The sequence below is a fragment of the Poecilia formosa genome, unplaced genomic scaffold, assembly GCF_000485575.1.
Source record: "Poecilia formosa unplaced genomic scaffold, Poecilia_formosa-5.1.2 Scaffold51, whole genome shotgun sequence".
Lineage (NCBI taxonomy): Eukaryota > Metazoa > Chordata > Actinopteri > Cyprinodontiformes > Poeciliidae > Poecilia > Poecilia formosa.
The window spans coordinates 662,026-679,756 of record NW_006799990.1 but is presented as its reverse complement, the minus strand read 5'-3'; the positions used below and the strand labels follow the sequence as shown (position 1 = coordinate 679,756).

Sequence of the window (17,731 nt, the reverse complement as noted above, 5' to 3'; positions counted from 1 at the left end):
AAAAAAAAAAATCATGCAGTATATGTGTGTGCCAGGCCATAAATCTCTCCCTTCTGACTCTTATTGTTGTGTTTAAATCCGGTTAACATGCCCACCAGTCATTAGCTGATTGTGCGTATAATTTACAGGTCTGATAAATTCCCTTCAGAACATATAAAGGAAAAATGTAAAAGAAAACGATCCGGTTGGTGGAACGTCAGCCATTTCATTCCTGTGTTGATGCAGTAAAAGTTCAAGCTAGCGTTTTTACGCCCCCCTTCATCGCAGCAGAAACGGTGTGTTTCCGATACTCTTCTCATGTCTTTGGATTTCAGTGTTGAGAGAATCTCCAAACTCACTTACAGGACCTTGAAATGGTATTGAATCCCCTTAAACATAAACTTCCATGTAATCCATGTGAAAATTAATTAAATGGACCAACACAAAATAATACCTAACTGTGAAATAGAGGTACATTTTGTTTTCAAAACCTTTTATGAATGAAAATGTAAAAGAATCTTGTCAGCATTTGGATTTAGACCTCTTTACTCTAACACCCTTTAACATAAGAAAGAGTTCAAGTGATGCCTTATTAAGTCATCGAATTAATAAACTTTGAACAACACTGAGAATTAACGGTGTCCTGATACTACTTTTTCACTTCTGATACAATACCGATAATATTGAAGCTTTCAGCATTGGCCGATGCCGTTTTCGACCCGATACGATATCAGCATGATTCATACGTGCTTTTCCAACTTATTCTGTAATGTTAGAAAAAGCCTCATCAAGTGGCGTTACTCAGAGAACAATAGATAGTCAATAGGTATGAGAACAACTGACCCATTTATTATCAACCAATGGATCTGTGAAACAAGCTCTGCTGGATAGAAATGATGGGGCGGACTAAAATGCTGGAATGGACTGCTTCTATCGCCATGCCTACATTAGAGATTTTAGATGCATCCTGATATCACCCGATAATTGGTTTTTGGCTGGTATCAGACTGATTTTTTTTATATTAATGTTCAATCGAGACACTCCTATTGAGCACTGTTCAGTGCATAATCAAAAAAATAAAATAAAATGGAAAGAACGTTGCAAAGCTTTGAACTCACCAAATCATGTACTGTAAGCTGCCAAGCAGAATCGTTAATCAGAACTAAAAACAAAGTAACTCTGCAAGAAAACCTTTGAAAGGATTGAAGATCAAAATGGTTCATATGCCTTTTGATGGTTACCAGGTGTACGAAGAGCTTGCTGACAAAGTAATCCATCTATTTGAATCAGCAAGTTTCCCAAATGCCGGCTTATTGGTGATGGTCTATCAAGCAAAATTCTGATACAGTAAATACCTTAAAGCTGCTACTTTATAAAATGTGACTAGAGTTTTCCGAGGCACTGTGCGTCCACTGAAAGGCAGCAGTGCTGGGGAAGATAAAAGTGAAGAGATGACACGTAATACGGGTCATTAATGGGATTTGGACCCTCAGAGTAGCGGGGACACGCTTTGCCTCTTAGCCCATTGAGCCGTGAGGACACCCCAAAATGGTGTTTTATCTCAGGCCCCATTGAGAGCAAGTATTGAGCTGACAATCCTCGTCCTCCATGGAGGTGGCCTTTTACCTCAGCCTATTGTAGTCTGTGACTAGCTGCCTGCGCTATCTAGAATCTATTGATTCCCACTTCATCTGGACCTGAGCAACCGAGGGAGAGGAGAGAGACGAAGAGGAAGCAGTGAAATACTCCTTAAATAGTTAAAAGAGATTTTTTTGGGGGAGAGCTGGGGGGCTACAGGGGGGATATTTCTGACAGAACTACTAAAAGCAGAAAGAGGTTTTCGAAAGAATTATACAGGCGTCCACATCTGTATGAGCACAAAGAAAGACCAGGGATGGCTATTGTGCAAAATCCACACTTATGAAATTACAGAGCAAGGAATGCCAAATAAGTATGGGATGGTAGGGAAGCAGAAAGAAGTGAGAAAAATTAGAGCATTTGATAGCGTGGATTAAAGGGAAGGGATAAAAATACAAGGACAGGACGCGGTGAAGAGAAGACCACACGTCTTTGGTCTCCACTCTTCCGTATGATCCGACTTCCTCCTCCTTACCATCTGCTGTGTGTAATGGCCCATGGTTGTGTTTGTTTGTGGGACTTATCCTGTTATTTTAGGGTTTTAAAAGCCTGGCCAAGGACAGGTTTCGTTTAAACACATCCCGAGATTCACTTGGAACTTGAAAAGCATGTCAGACATGAAGATGTTCTGTTTTTGTCGATACGGAAGCACGTTTCAAACTGTGGTAGAGGTACAACAAGTGGTACTACTGGTGTTACTTGGGTGGGATTTTAGTAAAAATGTTGGTGTCTGAAAGGGAAATATGAACAAATTAACTGTGATGGTGAGCTAAGCTAATGTGTCAGCTACACAAAAAATGTGCTAATTTGTTATTTTTGCAAACTATGTCTTGAAGCAGAACAATATGTCTGCATTCAAATATTAACAATAGTTTCATTTTATGAACCCCTGGCAGCTCAGTGTGAATGTGCCAAATAGGAGCCAATCAGATGGTGTTGTGCATTCTGCCTCAATTGGTTTAGTAAGGTAGCATGTAGCAACCTGTTTAGTTGTTGTCTTTGAGGCAGTACAAAGAACAAAGATTGTGCTTTGCAAGATGTCTTTAAGCAATAATTTATTTCATAAGGCAAGTTAAAGATCTGGTGAGCTCCCTCTATTGGGATAAAATATAAAATAGGTCTTTGTAAAATCAAAAATGGTACTAATTATTTATTTTTGCATCTGCATGTTAATTAAATGAGTCTTAGGAGGCCGCTCAAGCAGCTCCAACTTTTAACTCTAACTCTGATTCTTGGGTTCAGCCAGGCAAATTATTTCATTACTACAGTTGGTAGTGCATACATTGAACAGATGACGGATGGACGACCTGAACAAAACCAGTGATTGTCGCTTGGCGTCGATGTAAAGAAAGAAACGTTGCACCGGCGAGAAGAAGTGAGAGGAAGACACTTTAAAAGATGGGTGGAAAAGGAAATGGAAGATGCAGAGAAAGGATTGAGACAGAAAGAAAGACGGACATTGAGAGAAAGAGAGATGAGATGATCCATCTTGGCCCATTAGGCCTATAGTCCATCATTCTTGTCATGAAGGGAAACACCTTCGTCCTGTCCTCCATCCATGCGTCCATCCAGCATTCATTTACTCTCCAGCTGGTGTTTCACTGAGGAATCTCCCAACTAAAAAGTCCTGTCAGCCCTATTTCCTCAACTCTGTGTTGCCTCTGCTCCCCCCCTCCGCCCTCCACCTTCTCCAACTGCAGTTTCGTCCCTGCGCTTCCCAAGATTAAACGCTCCCTTGTTGGACCACAGATTGGAGCCGTGAGGTCTAAAGCAAGACATGTGGGAAGAAGTTGTGTGTATGTGTGAGGCTCGTGGCCCAACATTAATCATGTTTAAGGGGCTGACAAGCTTGGTGTGGGACATCGCATCACATCAACACTCTTCCCTTTCCTGTTGTTCCTCTCCCTCGTTCACCGGATTTATCTCTCCGCTGGCCTCTCCCCATCGCTCACTTCCCTCTGGGAAAGGATGAGAAAGAAAAACAGAGAAGAAATGTGTAGAATATGTGGAATGGGTGAGGAAAGTGACTGGAGATGTATTTGTAAAATGTGCATTTTGCATTCACTTCAACGCCTTTGAGTTCTGGGGGTGTTAACAACTCGTGCAAGGTACAAAATAAAAACCAAAGTGTCTCAAAGTGTTCTAACTTGCTTTCTAACACTTATGTTTTAATCAGGGGAAATTTGCATCTCTTCTTCTATGAACAAGTTTTGTTTACTATTCCATGAAAGGACCAGGTCATCTTTAAGTTATGGTTCTTTGGTTTTAATCGTGCAACCTAAACATGTTTCCCTGGTACCTAAAAAAATTCAAATCAGTTTACAGGTGCACGTTTTACGATCCTTCCCTTTTCATCCTCTCTGCTTGTTTGCTGGTTTAAATCTGCATTTACATTTCAGCATCGACCTCTGGAAAGAAAAACTCATTTATATAGGACGCATTATAATTCAAAGAAAAATAGCTTCACGTTGAAATGCAAGAAAAATAAATAAATAAGCCATAACTGCTGAATACATATTTGATTTTTTTTAGCACTACAAAAGCCTGAAATTGCACAAATGGAGGGTTTTGTACTTTGAGCACGCGTTTGCGCAAGTATTTGTCAGGAAAATTTTGGATTGGGTTAGATGGAGCCCTTGTTGGCTGCAGACTCGGGATTGCAGTGGATTCTCCAGCCTGACTCAAATTATCTTGTCAATAAAGGACGGTGGGAGTGAGAAGCAGAGTGAAAGAGTATTCATACCTTTTTGATCTTTTCCACACTTAGGTTATAACTCCAAACATCAACGTATTTTGCTGCCATTTGATGTAACACGTCACAACAAAGTACCATATACTCTCATTTTAAACAGTGTCACTGTTTTTAAATTGTTTTATTCTGTTTTATAATTGTGTGTATGTATTAATCAATTTTGTTTTGTAACCAGGTTGCTGTGTACTGCAGACTTCTGCCCAGGTCCCCCTTGAAAATGAGATCTAGATCTCAATGGGGTTTACCTGGTTAAATAAAGGAATAAAAATAAAAAAATAAAAAAATAAAAATTGTGAAGCGGAGAAAAAGTCTGACATGATTTCTAATACTTGCACAAGTAAAAATCAAAAGTTGTTTTATTTTTTCCTTGTCAGACAAGATTTCTTTTGCTACTGGCTTGTTTAAGTAAAGGGGGAAAAGCTTTGTATAACCCCACATTCTAACGAAGAAACAATAACTGAGTGGGTATGTCGTCTGTTCAATCTACATGCAGAGTATATGATATATATGACACGCACATGTACGATTGTGATGGTCTCGGTGCACAAGTCAAGGTGGGAGTCCTCCCAACCCGACTCTCCATGTTCCCATGGTGACAAATAGTCTAAACAGGATGTCCTGGCTGAGACGGCGGGGGCCCTTTTGTTCGCGGGCTAAAAAAAAAGCAGCATTTGATTGGCTGAGCACTGGAAATCAGGAAGCATCCCCCAAAACGAACCACCGATACAGTTTCAATAACAGCTGCTATTTTTAGGCAGCCCAGACAGCAGACCGGGAGGTGAACTCTAAGGGCCGCCGTACGCCTACGAAACACAAAGGGTGCTGGACGACCGATGAAACGCATGCTGACACACAAAACAGGTGGGCCCCACCCTGCTGCCCTGCTGATCAAGGACAATGAAGTGAGGTGGTGTTGGCAGACTCTATGCAGCATTATCTCATCCACGGCAGACACTTCTTTAAGTCCCCCTCCCTCCCCACGCACCTCCCTCTCACTTTGACCTCAGAGCAACATTACACAATAAAGTCTGTGCTGCACTCTGGTCCGCTTTCTGTGTGAGTAATCTAATGTATGTTCACTTAATGTCTGGGACTTTATAGAGTAAGGGTGGAGGGGGGAAGTGTTTTCACCAACAAAGGTTATTCTGAAGGTGCTGGATTGTTTCTCCAGTCACTTGATTTTTTTTTTATTTAAAGTGCTGGGCACAAGTGCTGACAATCCTCGAACTTTTTCTTACTTTCTCATGATGCATACCACGATGTAGCAACGAATCTGTATATCTTTGTGGAAGTATCTCAAGGTCAACTGGGTTGGGTCCATTAGATCCCTATTGTATCAGGTTCTGGACTTTGACTGAACCAGTCTAACAAATGAAAATGCTTTGATCTGAGCCATTCCATTGTAGTTCTGCTTGTATGTTTAGGATTATTGTCTTGCCCCCATCAGCTCAAGATTAGCTTCCCTATGCTGTCCTCTACATGACTTATGGCAAACTCTACCTGGGACTTCCACTCTAGATTTATTTATTAATTTTAAAACGTATTGTTTCAGCTCCTTTCCTTACTTTAAACTCCACCACAACTTCTTCCCTGTCCTATCTTTAAGTGTTCCTTGACTTTCATGATGCCCGTTTGTTCACTCAAGATCTGGGTTTTCACAGAACCAGATTTAGATTAATTCACACACAGGTGCTTTCTGTGTTGGTGACCTTTGAAGTCAAATGGTATTAGGTGTTTTTTGGGGGGAATCTGAGTAAAAGGGGCTGAGAGTACAAGTGAGTTTTTATTGTACCTGTGGAAGATTTTGGAGTCGATGCATGGAAAAACGTTGAAAAAGTTCAAACAGTTTGAAAAGTTTTGCAAGTCACCATCGACTTTTGGGTTTCGCTTTACTCAAAGTCAGATTCTGTTGTTGCGCTGATGTCGTCTGTCCCTCTTTTCTGTTGTCTCCAGGTAAAAAGAAGATGTCTCTATATGACAGCCAGGCTCCCGTTTGTCCAATTTGCCAAGTGTTGCTGAGGCCCGGAGAGCTACAGGAGCACATGGAAACCGAAATAGAGAGGCTAGCCACAATCTGCCTCAGGTACGACTGTGCAAGCTCGTAATTATGGAGAAAGATTCATTCTTTATTTTGCCCAAGCCAAACCATGACATCATGTAATGCTAAACCACGCCCAGGTTTTAAAACAGTTTGAGAGACGCACTGTATAAAACGCAAAGGTAAACCAGAAAAGAGCATTGAAGACAACGGTTGGTGTTGGCGACATTTAACCTGTAAGGCGTGGGCTTTGGCTCAGTTCAGCTCGGTTCGCCGAGCAATATTTCTCCGGCATTTTGGTGCCATAAATCTGCATAAAAAGGGAGAAGCATGCCGTCAATGTAAAGCTAAGTGTTTCCTACTGGGATTAGGATTCACACCTGTGACCTCGTGTTCCCCGCCGCCTCTTTCTCCTCCTCGTGGCAGTTGCACGAGCCGTTTTATGACAGATAAATCAACTCCAAGCCCTTTTAACGATGGGACACAGCCATTAGGATCCATATTTCAACCTCAACACATGCCAGGCTATGTATGCGTGTTTGTATGTCTGCACATGTTGCTGCCACAGCCCCACTTGTCAGCGTGTGTGTTTGTGTGACCTCCTGTGCACTTTGGCGGCCCAGCTTTATGATAGTCCCCATTAACCCGGAGAAACGGGGCAACTGACTGCGTCACCCCGCATGGAAATCACTCTGTATTTCTCCAACCTTTACACTTGTGGGCTTCTGCTGTCCCTCTGAATCTATGAGTTCCACCTCATCCCTTTATTTCTCTTTGTCCACAATCACCCTCATCATCTGGTTCTGGTTTCTTAATATATGTATATAAATCTGTCATCTCATCTCCAATACTCCCTGTCATTTTTTAAGGTTTTTTTGCCTTCTCTTTTTCATCCAGGCACAACACAGGCATCTCTAAGAACTTTTGCTCTTAATCTCCACCATCTATTGAACACAGGACAATGTTCCTATGTCTCCATGTCCTTTCATTTCTTATGTATTTCTTTACTGTTTCTTCTGTTTTTTTAATGTCTCCTTCCTTGTGTGCTGCTTTATTTTATTGTATTTATTTTTTATCTTTTTTTGTGTGTCCTACCTTCTTTCCTTTCTTGTGTGTTTTTGTTATAGTTTCTGTGTTTTTATTCAAAGCCAATGCGGTATAGAAATATATGCCATAAATTCATGGTGACCTGTGGTATCTTATATTTTAAAGTTAATTTAAAAGGGACCATGCTTTATTTTATCTGCGATCATGGGTATTTACAATAACGGCATGAACTAGAAAAATTTGAGAGAAAAAAATCTTCATAAACTCTGCGAAATTACGAGAGTAAAATAGTGATGCATGGATAAAATCGATTCTTTTATTAAATTGAATTTGAAGATGATGTATTTGATGGAATTAAGCTGTGAGTTTTAAGGTTCTGGTTAAAAAGCAGTTTATATCCTATCTGCAGTAGAAAACTCTCTTGATGTCTTCATTTTTGCTATAAACCCAGATTAGTAGATGCCGAAGCTATTGACCAGCAAAAGAGGAGCTGAGAAAAAAGTGAGCTTTTTGGGATTTGCAACATCTTCAGCTTGAAAGACACCACAGCTGTTTATGCAAATAGCATTTTATGATCCTTCAAACCGTTTTCACATTGGCAATTGAATGGTTAATATACACAGGAAGTAGAGATTGGAGGGAGACCGTCACCACTGATGTTCCTGTTAGAAACGCTTAGTAAGAACAGAGCGCGTACATTGACACTGTGACGTATAAAAACGTGCACTAAAATCAGAAATATAATCATGGTTGTAGTGAAGCTTTTTTTTTGTATATTTTTGCATTGGCTTACTTTTTAACGCAGCAGTTGGTTCATGTTCTGTTCTCAATATGTGTTGAAAAAAATACTACCGTAATCGCACACTGCATTTTCCATTTTCACTCCATTTACTATATAAATATTGCTGTGCTAATTAACTACTAGTGCAAATCTGGCAACAACTCACAGCTTTATAAAATACCTTTCAAACATGTTAGTGTTTGACCTTGTTGAGATTAGAGTTAGGAAAGTAGAAGCGTGCTTTGTTTTTGGCCTGTCCTTTCTCTTTGGCTAGCTGTTAGCTTTAGCTTTCAGGACTGCCAATTCTAATTTTGAAGTTGCCAAGAGAGTAGTGTACTTCAGATATGAAAGTAATTGTCTATATCACTTTAAAAATTCTGAACCATTCATCGATAAAGTTTTAATTTTTTTTGGACATTGTCATAGGTAACAATTCATCTCCTTTAGCAGAAAGGCTAACAGCTAGCCAGCCAGGGTCCTTTGTTTTAGGTAGATTTCAGTATATAAAAAAATGTCAAACTAAAATGTTTATGGTTGTGGGATAGAATGCTATATTATTAGATACTTATACGTTTTAACAACACAATGGTTTTACTTTTGTTGCTCCTCTGTCAGCTGAACAGCTGATTGACACATTTTTATGCTAGTTAAAAATTAAACGTACCTGAAGAAAATAATAGCTCGTAAAACCTAGGCACTTTGTACAAAAGAAATGTTAGGATTCATTAAGTTTGAAGGAGTTTTCATTGTCAGTGATAGACTTCTTTTATGGAGAAGTTGGAGGTTAAAGTAGCTGCAAGCTTCAGAATTTACGCTGTAATTTTCAGAGGGACAACAAAAACTTTCCATGTGTCACCCCAAAACCTTCTGCCTCTTCTTCAGTTCCCTTAACCTTTTTTAGCATTTCTGAAGCTAATATGCATAGAGTGCAAAACAACAATGACTGTAAAAAAAGTTTCAAAGTCTTTTAACTTTACTTTTACCACATTAAAAAAAAAAAACTCTGCCTTCATCAGAGTCTATGCTTGACTTCTTGCCATTGTGATAGAATAGTTCCAATCCAAATATCAAAAAAATTTATGAAAATGTAAGGATGAGAAAAAAAGATGCATCAAGATAAAGTGAAACTGGGAGGAAACGTATTCTCTTGTTAAACTTTAGGATGCAGGTGTATTTCAATTAATGATGAAGGTTAGAGTTTGTCCTTCCCTCTGGATACCAAACTGGTGAAACACACACACACACACACACACACGCACCCTCACACACACACACACACAAACACACAGTTATTTAAGGAAATCACATCATCCCTGGGTGAGATGGGATGGTGGCTAGCGTCACGCCTGGCTGATTTACCTACTCACCATTAACCCAAAGACACACTGCAAGAAAAAAACGGATGATGGGGGAGGAGGTGTTAAACGATATAGATACAGTGGACCATTTTTAAACATGTGCTGAAGAAAATAATAATAATAAGAAAAATCCATTGTTTTTCATATAGAAAACAACAAGGGGGTTTGTATGTGTGTTACATCACAGAACTGACCTTATGCTAAATCACCTTCTGCCTCTTCCTCTCTCCAGCTCTCTGCATGGTGGCAGCCATAATTGAAAGTGACGGAGGGAATTTGGCCCAATTTGTAGTAAATCTACCTTTAATGACACACAGGCGGTTGCTGAATGAAAAAAAACAAACCCATGGATATGGAAACGAAGAGACGCGTGCTGCATCTTGCTTGGCTCTTAATGCCTGTTCTCCAGCGTGTCGCTATTTGTTTTCTACTTCTTCCGCTCGCTGTCCTGTTCTGTCTGCATGTAAATGGTTGTGGGTTTGATTACAACTGCCTTCCCGCCCGTCTGCCTGCCTGTCTCCTCCCTTGCGGCTGTGTCACTTGTTCATGGGCCGCAGCATCTGCGCGGACATGGAAATCGCGCACAGATGTGGAGCTTGGCAAATGGAAATCTATCATGCCCCGTACATGTCAGGTGGCTCGGGGAGGGTGGGGGGACAAAGTCATTTACATACCCCGTCATACTCCACCCTCCTCCTCCTCCTTCTCCTTTTCCCACCTCTGCTGCCCCCTTCCTCTCCCTTCTCCTTCTCCATAATCAATTTACGTCCACACAGCCAAAACCCCTACCTCCCTGCCAGATGACACAAAAAAGAAAAAGGCAAAAAACAATCAGCGTCTTGACTTTACTGTGCCATGAACCTTCTTGTTTTCACCAAGAACAACCCGATCACTTACGTGGATCGTAGGGTGGCTGTCGGTCATATGCAGCGTCATTCCCGTGACCTTTTTTTTAATATACATTTTCTCCCATTACAACCACAAACACGAGTGAATTTCTGTTTGCGCTTAGAGATCCACAGCTCCGGATGGAGTATCTGTCAACAGGGTAACTAGTCATTGTTGCGCACCATCCAAATCTGGCCTTTATACAAGTGTGGCAAGAACAAAGCTGCTTTTCAAAGGAAGCTATAAGAACCCAAGTATGGGACATGCAGGAGCATCTCTGGTCAGATGAGAGCAAAACTGAACTTTCTGGCCAAAGGAAGAAAAAACACCCAACCCACCCCACCCTGAACACACTGTCCTGTTGCTACACATGGTAATTTGAGGGGCAGGGAAGCTGGTCTTTGTCAATGAGTCGGTATTGTCTTATTAGTACAAAAAATAAAATGCAGGTTTTTGGTTGTAAGAGGTTTTTAGTCTGTGGGTAGAGCAGTCGTTTTGTGATCAGAAGGTTGTAGGTTTGATTCCAGCTTCCTCCTGCAACATGTCGATGTGCCCCTGGGCAAGGCACTTAACCTCAAATTGTCTACCGATCTGCGTATCGGTGTATAAATTTGTGTGGGTGAATGGGACTCTAGTGTAAAGCACTTTGAGTGGTCAAAATGATCGGAAAAGCGCTATAAGTTCAGTCCATTTACCATCAAACACACCAGAGGATCCTTCTGGTGTGGAGGATCCTCACCAGATCCTGGTGAGGATCTGGTGAGGATCCTCACCAGATCCTCACCAGGAGGATCTGGTGAGGATCCAAGAAGAAGATCCTCTTCTTCTTGGGGAAGAAGAGGATCCTTCTTCCCCCCATGCCCTCTGGTGAGGGCATGGGGGGAAGAGAGGGACCCCCCCATGCCCTCTGGTGAGGGCATGGGGGGAAGAGAGGGACCCCCCCATGCCCTCACCTGTCCTCAGTTTCACACTTCCCTCATTATCAAAACAAATTTTAAACTATCTGTTCCAGCTGCTTGTTTGGCGGGGTTTCTGCCTCCTGTGTTTCTTTCTTTCTTTTTTTTTTTTTTTTTTTTTTTTTGACATGCCAGCCAGCTGGAGTTTCCAGGGCGTCCTAACCCTCCCCACACATCCTCACCACCACCATCAAAAATTCATAGAAACCACGGCGAACAGACGTGTAAACCCGTAAGAAGAGGCAGCGCCAACTTTCCTATCACTCCCTCTTTTTTTTCTTCCTCTCGTTTTCTGTCTCCTTTCATCATTCCTCTTTGTGTTTCCCGCTCATCCTCTCTTACCACATCTTTCTTTCACCTCGCGTTACCCCCACCCTCCCCAACACCACCACCCTTTTCCACTCTCCTTTCATCTCTCCATCACCCTCTCTGTCAATGTGGCAATTCCCCCCCTCCCCCACACCCCATCGCGGCAGGCACGCAACTGCTGTCCCCTCGCCGTCTCGCTCGCTCTCTCGTCGCTGTTTGACACTGTCAACAAGCAGGTGGAGGTGGCTGTTATTGTTGACGCCTCTGCGAAGGTTCCAGGTAATGAATAAAAGGGGAGATCGAGGGAGAGAGATGAGAGAGAGGCAGAAGATGGGAGCGAAGTGAGAGAGGCGTGTGCGAGGTAGAGGGAGAGGGGGAGGTTGGCAGATTCGGCTGCGTTGCGCGGCAGCTTGGCTGTGTCAGCCCCGTGTTTGCTTTCTTTGTTGCCGAACAGGAGAGGCCGGCACAGACGCGCTCGGATGCAGACGCACGCCCACAGGTGCATGAGCAGAACTTAACTGGCTCTCGCGTACCCGCTCCAGAACGTGACACTCAGCTACTGTTTGTAACACACGGTTAGATTTTGTAAGCACGAGTGCCGACTCCTCGCTCACAGTTTTCAGGCCTTTCCACAGTTGCTGTATCAGCACCTGGTCAAATGAAGCCCAGATGAAAAACTATGAACTAGCCCTTTAATTTTGCACCAAATCGGAAGCTGTTGATCAGATACCAATTCAATTTGCGTTAGAATGTACAAACATATTTTATTGTAAATAAGTAACAGAAAACATGTTTTGGATGCAAGTAGCCTATAAACTTCCCCCACCTTCAACACACTTGCGCCATCCCTCAGGCCATGCCGCCCTTGTCATAGAGCCGTACACATACCAAAAGCCACCTCTGCTCCAAACTCAAATGCTGCTTGTAAAGAGACCAGACATGTTAGCTGTGACAGCGTGGGGTGCCATCCGCACTGGAATTGTTTTACAGAAGTTGGATTTAGGGACTTCTGGCATGATAATTTTCAGAAAATGGTTCCTTGGTTCTATAAATCTTAAAGCTCCACCCTTGTTTATCATGTAGATAACCAATATGCATTGTTTCATAACTGATGATGTCATACCCCCCCACTACTTTTATGTGTTTTATGTGCATGTGCCTGTTCTTCTCTGTTTTTGTTCCATTTCCACGGCAGTGTTACAGCGCCACATACAGGCCAGCCAAAGTTGCTTGCTGCCCACTGATGGCAAACATTATAGAAATAGATGGAAATTTGATTTTTGGGTTCTCCTTTCTGGTTTCCATAGCCTCTTCTCTTCCTATTCTTTTGCTAAATCATACACCTGGCTGTTAAAGCTGAGATTTGTTTTTAAAAAAATACAGACTTGAAAAGTTTATCAATTACATATGGAAATGACAAAATTTCATTTTCTCAGTTAACAATATTTGAATTGAAAAACTTTACATGATTTCACTACCATTTTCACACAATGCATGTTATAATCGAAAGGATTTATGATGACGCTGTGGAATATTTCAACTCTCATCATGTGGGAGACCATTGTGGAAGCCGATTCCTGTCAACAGATTTCAGCTGAAAATCCGGCCAGTCAGAAGATTTTACGCCTCCAATTGACAAATACGCCCTGTAAGCAGAAAAAGGGGTCAATTTTGGGGCTAGAGTGTGCAGATGGGTAGAGCGTGTTTTTGGCAGGAATGTAACACCATAGTCTTTTTTTTTTAAATGTCAGAGTAAGTACACTGCAAAAAACAAAATCTGACCAAGTATTTTTTTTAAGTTTCTAGTGTAACTATCTTGAAACCTCGACATAAGCAGGAACTAACTTGCAAACAGCTTTTCAGCCAGATATATGAGCTTGTTTTAAGTCAATAATTCCCTAATATTGATGAAAAAGTGCTTGTTCCATTGGCAGATTATTTCACTTGTTACTTGGGAAAAATGTCTTGTTATAAGTGAAAAAATCTGCCAATGAAACTATCAATTTTAATCAATATTAAGGAATTATTGACTAAAAACAAGCTCATATTTCCTGCTGAGAAAATGTCTCAAGTTTTCTAAGACATTTACACTAGAAACTTGAAAAAAGACTTGGTAAGATTTAGATGCTTTTTTGCAGGGAAAACATGTTTCATAAGTTATATAGCATGTATGTAAATATCCGGTATTAAATGAATGTTTAATATACATATATATTTTTTATTTTCTTTTCAAGATACTATTTCCTTTGGCAGAGCATAACGTTTTACTGGCCCGTCCTTGTTGTACGCCAGTTTGCAAATTCTTCCGTCAGATAAGTAACACATAAATAAAGCCTCTTATTTTTATGATCCACCCGTTCAGCCGTTGAAAAATGAAATCCCTGGTCTACCGGGGCATGCTGTCAGATTAGAGGTTGCGCTCAATTCAGTTTTGGGCACTGTTCTTTCCTCGATCTGCCACTGTCTGTTAGCCTGTGTGTGTGTGTATGAGTGAGTGACTGCGCCTGTGTGAGCGTGTCCGAGGGTCTGGACTGCTAACGGGGTCTCAAAGCAAACATGACAACCCCTGCCTCGCCGTGTCAATGTCAAGCCTGTTGCAACGCTTCATGAGGCTCAGAGAAATTTATCTCAGTGTCTGAGTGAAAGAAAGTGAAGGAGAGAGAGAGAGAAAGATAGGGGACGGTGGGGCGGGGAGGGAAGGTAGAAAGAAGGATGAGTAGATCAATTGAGAATGAGCATCAAGGAGAAATGTCACATGTCTGGTTTGTTGGCAGAATAAGTGCGCAAAACTGTCAATTTTCTACATTTTTGACTTCCCCCGTCCTTCATTCCCAATCTAAGCTGTCTCGCTTGTTTCCCAGCCAAATGATGGTCCTCAACATATTTTCAGACTGCCAGTGAGCGCCGTTTGGCAGCACTGACAAATTCTGTTGTTTCCCGCCTCCCGGACACATGTTCCGTGTTTGTGTGAAAGCGCAGCGGCGTTGGAGAACGCCGCGTCGCTTTTTGGTGGTCGTAGCAGCTGTAAAGTGCCGGACGAAAAGCAAAAAAGGGATGAAGGCAAAAGGAAGAGCAGCGGATAAAATGCACGTGAACATATTAACAAGAGTCCGGAGAATTTGCTCTCCGATGTGCTGAAAATTTACAGACATTGCTTGTTTTATCAAGGGAAACGAGCTGAACAAGCACGCAGCGCGTGCCCAGACTCGGCTCAGCACCACATTATCGTATAAATCTTCACTAAATTCCTTCTTGTCCTGTTTCCTGATTGCAGTAAGAACCCCTCGTCCAAGGATGGCGTAGCCACTCCGGGAACTCCCAAGGTAAGGACAGGCTCGTATTTCAGAGCAGCGTCTGTCTTTTGTGTGGATGTGATTTGCTTAGTTTAGAAATAACATTGCTGGAATGATTCATTGCTGTCCTGTCACTCAGATTGGCGCACATCTTTTCTTGTGTTTCCCACCAACAAACTTACCCAGAGTTGAGTCCTGCGGTTCGCAGGCAGCCGGTCCAAAAGGAAATGTATTTTCTGGTTTTCTAATAAGATGAGGAGAGATTTAAGGAGCACTTCCTGAGCTGCCAGACAGAGAGCATTCTAGAAGTATTCTGACACGGCATAATGTCAATAACTACAATTTCTTGCCAAAGTATTCGCACCCTGCCACTGTTTTCACATTTTTGTTGAGGCACAATCATAAACCTGAATAGGATTTTATCTAAAAGATCAACACAAAGTAGTGCATAATCATGTAGATGAAAAATAACACTGTTTTTTGATAAGAAAATCTTAAAAGTCCGGTTTGCATTGGTGGTCAGCCCGCTTTTACTCTAATAGCTCGAATAGACCTCAAATAAACCCTCAGAGAATAAATACCAGTCTTGAAAAAAATGATTTGGTCAGACGAGACAAAATCGCACCACCTTGAATGCACCATGTCTCACAGTGAAACATGGTGGTGTCAGCATCAGACTGAGGGAAAGGATTTTTCTGGAGGGACAGGAAAACGGGTCAGAGTGAACGGAAGGATGGATGGAGCTAAATGCAGGGTTGTCCTGAAAGAAAACCTCTTGAAAGATCTTAAACTCCAGTTGAGGTTCCTCCATCCAACACGAAGCATGCAGTTGGGTTACAATTGAAAGTTTTATGTCAAAGAATCTGACTGAGTTTGAGCTCCTTTTGCAAAGTCAATGTCCAGATGTACAAACTGGGAAAGACATACCTCAGGGTTTCCCCCAGTCTAATATTAGCCTGGTGGGTGGGGAAGTAGAGCCTGGTGGGCCACCAGGCTCTACTTCCCCACCCACCAGGCTAATAATCATTTGTTTAGTTTAAATTATATATATATATGTATATATATATACTAGGTTGATGAATAATAAAACATCAGTAACCTTTAGCTGACAGATCTTTTTAAAAAGATAATGGCATACACAACCTACAGAAAGACTAGTTTTATTCAAAACTGCTTAATTTTCTTTGTTGTTGATGTTTTATTTCCAAAATGTTCTGTTAATGTTTAACATTTTTAAAAATAAAAACACAGTGGATCAACTGATGGGCTGGCCTAGTGCCACTATAACTGGGCTTAGTTGGATTTTTGGGGGAAACCCTGTACCTCCTAAAAATTGGTGGCTTTGCAAAGTACTGACTCTAAGGCTGGATGCAAATGAAATGCATGCTACACTTTTCAGATTATTTGTATCATCTTGATTCCATACTACAAAAACATGTAGTCTAAAAAGTCCAGCTGAGCAAATGTTACCTCCAGTTTTTAATCTAATTAGTCTCATCTTCATAGAGCAACACATGAACAATAAAAACCTAGGGTGACTTTTCTGAAAAGGCCAAACCTAAGCCACCCCGATCCACGTTCGTCTTCAACCTCTAACCGCAGAAAGTCGAACACCTTGAGTCAGGGCGCGCTTTGACTCGAGCGAAAATCCACCAGAGGATCTTGAATAAATCAGTGCCCCCATCCCTCCCCTCCCAACTCTTGGTGCAGAAGGTGCTGACCCGGGCTTAAAACGGAGCGCTGGCGGTGCTGCGGGTGGGCTCGTACTCGAGTGAGCCAGGCGGAGGAGGGTTGAGGGGTGAGCGCTGGCCCTCCTCGGCAGCCGTGACTGCGCATCTTACCGCTGTTGTTTAGTATTCTGCGGCAGGCCGTGGAGAATGAAGAGGGCCGGTCTGAAGCAGACGGGCTTGTTGTTGTTCTCCCCCGGCTGCTGTGCACCACCCATCCATTTCAGACCCGGGATTAACCCCAAAACACCTCCTTATGTCCTCCTTATTCTTCTTCTTCTTCTTTTTCTTCAGCTGTACTCGCAAGGTAGTTTTGTAGAGAAAAATGTAACGCATTCGAAAAAGAACCATGTTCAGATATCCGACATCCGAAGTCGTAGACGTAATCGCTATTCTAGCGGGGATTTTTTTTTTTTACGCTGGTCTTTTTGCATGTTGATTTAATTAGTGCTTTTTAAAGACCAAATTTGAAGAAAGACCTTCATTTATAACCTCTTTGAAGATTACCACTAAATGTCATATTCTAATGATAAAACTTAAATATATTCCTCGACGGCCCCTTCAGGTAAAGGATTCCTGACCTTTTTAAACCTGTGAAAAAGAAGAAAGATCAGACACATACACACGTACTTCCACACACAGACACACACACACACACACACACTCAGAGAGGCAGAAAAGCACCATGCATAATGTCCAATTTACTGTGGCAGCACTGGAGGTTGGTCATTTCTCACATATTATTATTAGATTACTGCTGTCGAGCACTTAAGCCTCTGCTCTGCCCCTTTCCACTTGATTAATAGGAGATGACTGTAAATACAAATATTTCACAGCTGCCTTGTAAAAAGAGAAGAAGAAAAAAAAACTGAAAGCAGCCACATAAGCACAAATGAAAATATAAGTACGGAGGGAGAGAAAGTGAGAGAGTGAGGGCCGACAGTTGTAAAACAAATACATTACCT

General features: G+C 41.8%; 1 protein-coding gene across 4 annotated transcripts in view; it reads left to right on the top strand.

Moving 5' to 3' along the window:
* rnf220a (ring finger protein 220a) overlaps positions 1 to 17,731 on the top strand; it is a 183,237-nt gene that overhangs the window by 130,546 nt on the left and 34,960 nt on the right. For all 4 annotated transcript variants that reach the window (XM_016671787.1, XM_016671785.1, XM_016671788.1 and 1 more), the window contains exons 4-5: positions 6,323 to 6,452; positions 15,021 to 15,069. In XM_016671787.1, the coding sequence (XP_016527273.1) occupies positions 6,323 to 6,452; positions 15,021 to 15,069 (179 nt within the window). The remainder of the gene's footprint in view (positions 1 to 6,322; positions 6,453 to 15,020; positions 15,070 to 17,731) is intronic.